The 10,035-nt window shown below is 45.3% G+C and overlaps 1 protein-coding gene across 1 annotated transcript; it reads right to left on the bottom strand.

The window, feature by feature from the left end:
• Positions 1-1,361: 1,361 nt before the first annotated feature.
• On the bottom strand, positions 1,362-7,519 carry LOC129679159 (disintegrin and metalloproteinase domain-containing protein 2-like; the record flags this gene model as incomplete). Its single annotated transcript, XM_055610082.1, has 3 exons — positions 7,189-7,519; positions 3,427-3,519; positions 1,362-1,629 (listed from the first exon to the last, which is right to left on the bottom strand). Coding segments are annotated over exons 1-3 (601 nt in total), but the record flags the coding sequence as incomplete, so codon positions are not given.
• Between the last annotated feature and the right edge of the window lie 2,516 nt (positions 7,520-10,035).

Below are 10,035 nucleotides of genomic sequence, written 5' to 3'. Positions count from 1 at the left end.
ACACACACACACACACACACACACACACACACACACACACACACACATCAGTAACAACAATAGATACACTTAAAAATGAAGAAGAAACACACAGAGCTGTACTTTGGATTCTGAATGTTCCCAAAAACTCAGTGTGAAATGCGCGGTGCTGGAACATTTGTTGGAAGTTAAGCCACAGTGGGGGGCGAGGGGGGAGGTGTTCTTCAAGGGGAGGCTTAGACCCCTAGCAGACACTTGTTCCTCGGCTTCCTGGCCAGCGTTAAGTTGGGCAGTTTCCTCCACAGGCCCTTGCCATGATGTGCTGTTTCACCAACACAGAGTGCACTGAAAGTAGTGGGCCAAGGACACCAAGGACTAAAGTGCCCGAGACTGAGCCAAACAGTGTCCTCTCTTCCTTCTCTCCACTTTCCATCACTCTTTCTCCTCCTCTCTCCTCTGTCTTTGTGTGTGTGTGTGTGTGCGGGTGAGTTTGTGTCTTCCTCAGCTGCTCCCCATCTTGCTCTTTGAGGCAGGGACTCAGTTTACCCAGAACTCACAGATTTGGATGGACTGATTGGCCACCTAGCCTCAGGGGCCAAGGCGGAGACCCATTTGTCTCTGCTCTCCCATTGCTGAAACTGCAAGCACAATGCAACGTGCCAGGCCTTTCTCCATGGATTCTGGGGACCAAAGCCTGGTCATTGCACATGATAAGCACATTACCAACTAAGCTATTACTCCAACCCAACTTTTCTAAGTGCATTTATCTCAAATATGTGTTATAACAATGAAGAGCAACCCACACGCACAGGTCTGCGCACATGTATACACACACACACACCCCATAGCGTGATGACAGAAAAACATCAAAACAACAACAACAAAGAAAATCCTGAGGAAAGAAAGAAAAGCAGTGCACTGTGGGTTATGATTTCTCAGAAAACATGGAAATCCCATGATAACGGCATAACTAGTAACTGGCAACAAAAATCACTCTTTTTTCCCCCACTCAGAATCCTTTCAAGTTACTGTTTTTACTCTGGGTGCAAGGAGGGCATTTCTTGAATGAACTGCCCAATGTTCTTCCTTGGATTTTGATATCACCCATTTTGATATCATCTATTTCTTAACTGGGTCTGGTGGCTAAGGTTGTAACCTCAGCTACTTAGGAAGCTGAGGCAGGAGAATCACAAAGTCAACGCCTGCCTGGAATGCAGAGCGAGTTCAAGGCTAGCCCAGGAAGCTTAGCAAGACACCAGCTCAAAAATAAAGAGTGGAAAAGTCGGTGGGGGCTGAGGATGTTGGCGGTAGGGAATGCTGAGCTCCTGTGGCAGGTGTGGCCTCGGATCAATTCCCGGTGCCACAGACAAAACAAAACAGACCCGTCCATTTCCTTTCAGAACCCAGAAAATGCTTAAGTGGAAAAAAAAAAAAAACGAAATGATTAAAAGTACCGCTGCCAAATAATTGCTGGCATTGCTTTGCTCCACTCTGACACGTGCCGTTGATGCAGAGCCACTTGTTGTCCCCACACGGATGCCCGTTCTGAATGAAGAAGTCCTCCTCGCACACTGCGGACGTGCCGTTGCAGTACTCGGGGACATCACACTCGTCGCTGGTAGGTCTGCAGTCCTCCCCTTTGTTCTTGAACTGACGGGTGAGGCGGGCCACAGAGAGCGAGGCAGCAGAGGAGGAGACATTGTGTAGGTCATATGGAAATAAAGGCTCTTACCGACACACACACACACACATACACACACACACACACACACACCCCGGGGTGGGCAGGTACTCTCACAAGGCTCCACCCCAGATGAAGAGCTACAGGCAATCAGTGACTGTTGGGAGAGGGAGAATGAGTCTTCCCCAGGGGCAAGCCACGGCACTCATCATCCAACCCCAAGCCGTCGGCTCTACACACGCATAGGCAACAGCGAACGAACTCAGTGCGTTACATATGTAAATATGTATGTAACAAAAAATAAATAAAAAGAAGCCATGGATTTAAGAAAAAAGAGTGAAAGGGTTGTGGGAAGAGTTGGAGGGGGGAGGGGGAAATGATGTAAATATATCGCACATATAAAAAATTGATACATCATAATAATAATACACTATTAAGTTAAAACATGTGCTGCTTGCAGTACAGGTTTAATTATATATGTCACATAATAGGAGCAATATTTCCATTTCAGCCATTTCATATAACCCATACTTTCTTGTTTTAGTTTTTAAGGAATGAATATTTCAAATATTATAGAAATGCTATATAAAATTAATTTTATAATTGAAAGACTTGTCAACAATAATCTTGACATTTCAGTGGAAAATTTATACAAACAGAATAAAATGTTTAAAATTATTTTTCTTAAGAATAGAAATGTCAGCTGGGTGTGGCGGCACATGCCTGTGATCCCAGCACTCAGGGAGGCAGAGGCGGGCTGATCTACAAAGTGAGTCCTGGACAGCCAGGGCTACACAGAGAAACCCTGTACACCAAAAATGAAAAGAAAAAAAAAAGAATAGAAATGCCTGAAGACCTTCATGGGGTCCCTCCACTCGTAGCTCACGAAGTCCTGTGGAAGTGGGGTGTGGGGAGATTGCAGAAGCCAGAGGGGTTGAGGATACCAGGAGGACACCAGGAAAACACAGCCCACGGAATCAACTGAACAGCGCTCATAGGCCCAGAGACTGAAGCAGCATGGACTGTGCAAGGGTGTGTACTAGGTCCTCTATGTCTGTGTTAGCTTGGTGTTTGGGTTTGTTTGGGACTCCTGCCAGTGGGAATGGGGGAGGTGACTCCGACTCTTTTGCCTGCTCATGGGACCCTTTTCCTCCTGCTTGGTTGCCTCACCCAGCCTTTTGATATGAGGGTTTGTATTTGGTTGATATCCCTGGAAGGCCTGGTCTTTTCTGAAGGGAAATAGAGAAGGAATGGATCTGGGGGGGGGGGGGCTTATGTGTGAGGGCAGGGAGGGGGCAGGGCTGGGAGGAGTGGAAACTGCAGTTGGGATGTATTATATGAAAGGAGAATTTTTAAAAAATGGTAAATTTGGAAAAAGGAATTATAAGTTAATTTTGAAAAGGACCATATAGTAATAACTGTGATATAAAGATAAATCACCCACAAATGCAAAAAAAAAAAAATAGAAATGTCAATATTCTTTAAAAGAAAAAGCTTGAGTCTGAAGAGATGGCTCAGTGGTTGTGGTTAAGAGCACTGGCTGTTTGTCCAGAGAACCCAAGTTTAGTTCCCCGCACCCACATGGCACCTGCCAACCGTCTGTAACTCTGGTCTTAAGGGATCTGACAGTCTCTTCTGGTCTCTGTGGGCACTGGACATGCACATGGTACTCAGACAAAACACCCATACACATAAAAATAATTAAGAAAAGAAAATCTTTTAAAAAAGTGGGAAAAAAAATTAAAAAAGAAAGAAAAGGCTCTTACTTTACAGTCCTGACAGCATGGCCCCGAAGCACAGTCGGAACCGACGGACAGCCCACAGGTGGTAGGGTTACAGCATGGGTCCTGTTCACAGCCCTGAAAGGCAGACCACACGCCTGAAGTGTCTTTCTGAATCCATGCACACTGCATCGACATTTTAATGGCCACACATTACATAGCCTACAGACGGGCACTTGCCTTTCATGCTGGCAAACAGGGAAAGAAACAGAGTCACTTCTTTTCCAGCTACAGACATTGATCTACTCCTAAACGTTACCTCCTAGTTTCTATTCCTAGGACAGAGCTTGCTGGGTCAGGATTAGACTCCTCTGATACCATAGTATCCGTCGCAGTGGAGACACTGAGGTGGTCCCTGGTAGACAAAAGCTAAATAAATATAGGATGTGGGATAAAGAGAAGCTACAGTTGGAATTTATGAGACACTTTTGAGCCTCAATAATATAACTCTCAATAATAGTTTATGGGCATTTTAAAGATTTTTTTTTCTTAAAAATTCTTACTCTGTGTGTGTGAGAGTGCATGCGTGTGTGCATGGAACACATGACTGTAGGTGCCCACTGGGGTCAGAAGAGGGCAGCAGATCCCCAGATCTGAAATTACAGATGGTTGTGAGACACCGTGTGGGTGCTGGGAACTGAACTCAAGTCCTCTGAAGAACGGCAGACACTCTTAACTGCCGAGCCCTCTCTCCAACCCCATCACTTTTTCTTTTGAGACTTGGTCTCATTAGTCCATGCTGGTCTCAAAGGCATTCCGCCAAAGCTGGCCACGAATACCTGATTTTTTCTGCTTCCATCCCTGCTCCTAGTGTAGTTGGGCTGCAGGCATAATACTGCCACATTTAGCAGTTTACATCATTTTTAATTTTGTAATGAAGGGCTGGAAGATGTAGCAGGATTTGAACGTGACTGAGGTTGCTGCTTTGGCATCACTAGTAAAAGAGTGTGATCTGCTTTACTAGCTTTAACTATTAGGGTTAATAAAACTGGAACCTACATTTACACACACATACATACATACGTATTTTGAAAATATTTTTTTCTTATTTTTATTTCATGTGCATTGGTTATTTGCCTCAATGTACATCAGTGTGGATGTGTCAGGTCCCCTGGAACTGGAGTTGCAGTTTTGATCTGGGAATTGTGTGTGCTGGGAATTGAACCCAAGTCCTCTTGAAGGGCAGCCAGTGCTCTTAACCTCTGAGCCATCTCTCTAGCCTCTTACACACATTTTTAATCCCAAGAGATTTCAAATGGTAAGTTGGGAAAACATTCTGTAAGCAGACCAGACTTAGCTGTGAAGGTCAGTTTTCTTAGTGTGATTTCCAGCAAGACTCTCATTAGAGCACAGGAAGGTTTCTGTGTTTTACACAACTGTTCTGCTCAGTGAACATCACAGCTGTTGCTCACCACATGGGCTTCTACAGGGAAGGGATATTGCAGCAGTTAGAACTCAATTCCATAGCATGTGATGAAGCTAAAACACACTGTTGTCAACTTTGAGTGGGAAGTTTCAGCGTGTTTCCATTCAAGCCAAAGCAAGCAAAACCTCTAGGGTGACAGACAGCAATTTCTTAAAAACACAACTATTAATTTCTGGTCGTTTTAATTGTCAGCTTGCTACAATCTAGAATCAGCTGGAGAAGAGTCTCAGTGAGGGACTGTCTAAATCAGGCTGGCCTGGGGGCATGTCTGTAGAGGAATGTCTCGGTTACATCAGTGGCCGGGAGGGCTTGCTCACTGTGGGCAGCACCATTCCCTAGGATTGGGTCCTGGGCTGCATGAGAGTAGAAGAGTTACTGAGCTTGTGGAAATATGCAGGCGCTGTTCTCTCTCTGCTGTCACCCATGGATGTGACTAGTTGCTTCAAGTTCTTGCAGCCTTGATTTCTCTGCGGTGAGGGACTACACCTGGGAGCTGGGAGCTAAACTATATACACTTGCTCTTCCAAACCACTTTGTCCGTGTAGATTATCAAAACAGCAGGAAAGGAAACCGGACACCATTTAAGTAATAGAAATGTACTTTTTCTGTTGTGAGGGGTACATGATCAGTGTCCTCAGCCATAGAGAATCCTGATGACCACTTGCTCCCTGGTTCCCCAGGGACACAGTACTCTCAGCAGTTATGATAACAGCTTGTTTCTACTTCATTTTATCCTGTTATCTCATTTACCTTCATCCTATCATCCCTCCTCCCTCCAACCCCCCAGTTTTACATAAGACTTACCTGGTTTGGGGAAAAAAAAAAACTCCCTATGGTTATAGGTATATTTCAAATAATTTTGACATAAATATTGAATTTAACTTGGCGATTAAATTGTTGGTAAAAGCCAATAAAGTTTCATTACCAAACTACAAATATGCCATCTGTATTTTCTTAGTCCATAGCAAGAACTTCACATCTGCCTCTCTGAATGGCAAATAACTCTATTCGAAAGGCTGGGCAAGAGTGTGCCTGAGAGGAAGAGAAGGAAGCTGGGAGAGGACTTAATAAATAACCTTCAAAATGGCTTGTTTGAAAAATTAGAATGGAAGGCACATAGAAGGGAAGGATGGACACAGGCATCCAGGGATGTTACATGCGGATAAGTGGCATGAATACGCTATGGAGGTCTAATGTTCAGGAGTGACTGCAGTACATTTTGTACATTTTTGGTTTGCTAAGAGGTTGTGTCCTAATCCTTACATAAGAGGGAGAAATGAGAGATTGCTTGGCATCAATAATTAGCACTCTACAAGAATTTAGGGATAAATGGTTTATGTCCGCTCACTCTAAGTTGCGTTTGTCAGGGCATTTTATCAAAGCAAAAGAAATGAAATTCAGACAATATCCTTGTAAGAGTTACTTAATGACATCAAGTTTAGTTCTTGCTTTCCAATATGGAGATAAAAAGATTGTTCATCTCGGACAGTTGCAAGAAAATATATCCATGCAAAGCACTTGCAAATCACTAAGGGATTGCATCCTAACTCTTAACAGGAGAGGAGGGCAAGGGAAGTAGAGGAGACTGGAGGAAAAGGACAGGAAAGAGGAGGGAGAGTGGAGAGGAGAGAGAGTAGGAGAGGAGGGGAGAGGAAGAGGAGAGAAGAGAAGGGGAGGGAGAGGAAGAAGAATAAGGAGAAGGAGAGGGCAGGAGGGAGAAGAGAAGGAGAGGACAGGAGTGAGAGGGGAGGAGGAAAGAGAAAAAGAGAAGGAAGAGGAGAAAGAGGAAAAAGAGGAGAGGCAGGAAGAAGATGGTGAGCCCATAAGTCAGAGATCATTGGCTTAAGTTTGCAAACCCAGCACTCAAGAAGCTGGAACCAAAGATTCGTTTTGAGTTTGAGGCCAGCATGGGCTACACAGAGAGGTTCTTTGCTAGGAAAAAAAAGAAAAGAAAAGAAAAGAAAAGAAAAGAAAAGAAAAGAAAAGAAAAGAAAAGAAAGCACGCTGATGATGTGAGTGGACAGGCTTAGTTGTGGTGGCTTTCTTATGGCATGCATGCATCGATCATCAAGTCGTCAGCTTGCAAATGCTCACTGTGTGCCATTTCTTTAAGATGGAATAAAAAGCAAGTGTATTTGTATGGACAATCCACCAATCAGTAATATGCCAAGACATTAGTTCACCCTTGAGTCTGTCAGTGTGCTCCTTGCAAAGGCCCTTGCAGAAGGGTGACTATGAGAAATGAAGCAAATGGACAGAGGGATGAGGTAGGTGTTAATACTTGGGAGGTTCTGGCCACATCCTCCTGAATCAGCACTGACCTTGTCTCCTCCACAGTCGCAAACTTCATCTTCTTCCAACTTTCCATTCCCACAGACGGGCGCCTTGTAAGATGGCTGTAGCTTTGGCTGGTTCTGAAGACAATGGGAGTTTGGACTTGAGATAAACTTAGAAAAATCCTCTATGCTGCAGTTACTGAAGGTCCTTACACCGCTGGAATGACTGAAAAGAGCCCAGATGTCAAGTGTTGGTGTTAAGAGTTCCCGTACACAATCAACCATTAGAATACAACGTTAGGCAGGAAGCAAATATTCCCGAGGGCTGTGTAGATCTTTGTCTGCACAGAGAGCCAACTGTCAAGGACTAAGTGGCACAGGCACGCTGGCATGAGTGGAGGACAGTGGTGAGCCTTGGGTTTATGTGGGGCCAGGCGGGGCAGGGATCCACTTTGACACACTCCTTGGCTATAACACTGAGGAAGTAGGTGCTGTCATACCGCACACTCATAGACCAGCATCAAGTGTGGGGAAGGATCCTGTAGAGTTATTCAGTCCTAGCACAAAACACACTTGGCACTAGGAGTTACTGAGTTTCAGCCTTACGAGATTCAGCCAACCATGGATCAAAAGACCTGGGGAGAACTTGTATGTGCTCAGGGAGAACAGGCGGGTTTCCTTGGCCCTGCCTCCTGAACACATCACAACAGGGCCGTACGCGTACATCCGCTAGAGGAGAAGTGAAGTACACAGAAGGATGTGCATGATTACATGCATCTCTGAAGGACCTGCACGGCTGAGGATTTCAGGACCCTCACCTCCATGAGCGCTGCCTTCGATTAACTGATTCGGGAAGACAGCTTAATTGTGGACAGGGCCAGTCCCTGGGCCAGGGGCTCCTGGCCTGTGTGAAATGGAGAGTCTATCTGAGCACCGACACAAGCCTCGCCTCCTTCCCCTCTGCTCTTGACTGTGGATGCTCAGCTGTCTGGAGCTCTGGCTCCTGTCACTCCCCTACCACGACAGATGGCTGCCTGAAGTGTGAGCCTGAAAAAAAAAAAAAACCCTTCTCCTGTAAGTTGCTTTGGTCAGAGTGTTTTATCACAGCAACAGAAGCACCAGTGGGACAGTGTTCTTGTAAGAGCTCATAGCAACTTCAGCTCCTTCTTTCTAACACAGAGACAAAGGCACAGTATGTCTCCTAGAGCTGAGAAGAGGATTCACTCAAAGCACCGAAAACTCAGGAAAAGGACAGATGTCCCAACTTCGAGTTGACCAGGACAAAATGTCCAAGTATCTTCTATAGCTCACCAACCCCAGGGCTGTAATGAAATACTTTTGGGTCCACCTGCAAATTACATTCAGAGCATGTTCTCCAGGACAGCTTCCCAGACTTCACTGTGTTTTAGGAGTTAAGCGGGGAGCCTAGCCGAGCAGGTGTTTCTGTCCTTGCCCTCAGTGCTTTGCTCGGAACGCCATCCATTTTGTCTGACCTCTTGTGTAGATGGCTTGTAGTTTCTCACCAGAGCAAAGCCTACTCGATCTCGGCCCGTGTCTCTCGAGTCACCTTCCTCTCCTCCCTCATGTTCATGCTGCTGGGCACCTTCCTTCTTGCCTCCCTGCCTAGCTTAGATCTAAGGCCAATTCCTCTGCCCAGGAAGCGTTTGCTCAATACACTCGGACAGTTCTCCCTCTTCCTAACTGTCCACCCCACAGGGATGGCTTCTCAGCACACACTGAAAACATTGCCCCTTCACGAGTCTTTAACCCCTTCACTGATGTGTCCTCTAAGGCACTTGTCAACCAGAGCACTCTTGATTTAGCTGGTTTCCTTCCAGCACAGCAGAGGAGGGTTATTTGTATGCTTAAAATTGAAGCAGTGATCCAGGCATGGTGTTACCTCTCTGTTATCCTAACCCTTGGGAAGCAGAGGCGGAGCTATTACACCAAGTTCAAGATCATCCTGGTCTACGTAGCAAATTCCAGGAAGGTAGCATAGACTCTGTCTCAAACTAATAATTAAATAATTAGATAAGCCAAAGGGAAAACCAGAATAGGACTATATGATGGAGGCCACCTGCTTAAATAATAGATTTTTTTTTTAGTCATTTTATTATGGTTTTCATTATTCTCAACCATAACGTCACATAGCACTGTTATGATCATAAGCTTACATGTTCCCATTGGTGGGCATGGCTAATATGAAGCTACTCAGGTGTGAGATAATGAGCATGATGGTCTCAAAGCCTCATGTATTATATTGCTGTGTGAAGATGTTACTGAGACAAGGCTGACCAACAGAGATTTTTGAACAAATTCCCATGGTTGCAATTGTGTGTGTGTGTGTGTGTGTGTGTGTGTGTGTGTGTGTTTATGTGTGGGCACAACCTAGTCGAACGTAGCTTTCGGTGATATTAACTACACATAAAAGGATTGATTATACATTTCCAACCACTGTCATGTGATTCCTATTCACGTATGCGTGTGGGCACGCATGGGTCACAGCATGCAAGCGGAGGTTAGAAGGCAACTTGCAGGGGTTGGGTCTGTTTGACCAAGTGGCTCCAGGAATTGAACTTGGGTCGTCAGGTATGGCAGCTGGTGCCATGACAACTGCGCCATCTCACCAGCATTGTTTATATCTAAGTTCCAGAGAACAAGTGGAGACAAAGCAATAGAGTTGGCAGGATAGCTCAGTGGTCAACGTCGCTTACTGCACAAGCCTGGCAGCCTGAGTTCAGTCCTAGAAACCCACATAAAGGTGGAAGGAGACAACTCAGACCTGTCCTTTGACCTCCACATACATGCTCTGGCATGTGCACCCCCTCCCATACATGATGTTCGAACACACACACACACACACACACACACACACACACACACACACACACA

This window comes from Psammomys obesus, unplaced genomic scaffold (assembly GCF_907164565.1).
Source record: "Psammomys obesus unplaced genomic scaffold, mPsaObe1.curated_primary_1811, whole genome shotgun sequence".
In the NCBI taxonomy this organism is placed as follows: domain Eukaryota; kingdom Metazoa; phylum Chordata; class Mammalia; order Rodentia; family Muridae; genus Psammomys; species Psammomys obesus.
Note: the sequence above shows the minus strand (reverse complement) of the source record. Positions and strands in the feature narration are given on the sequence as shown.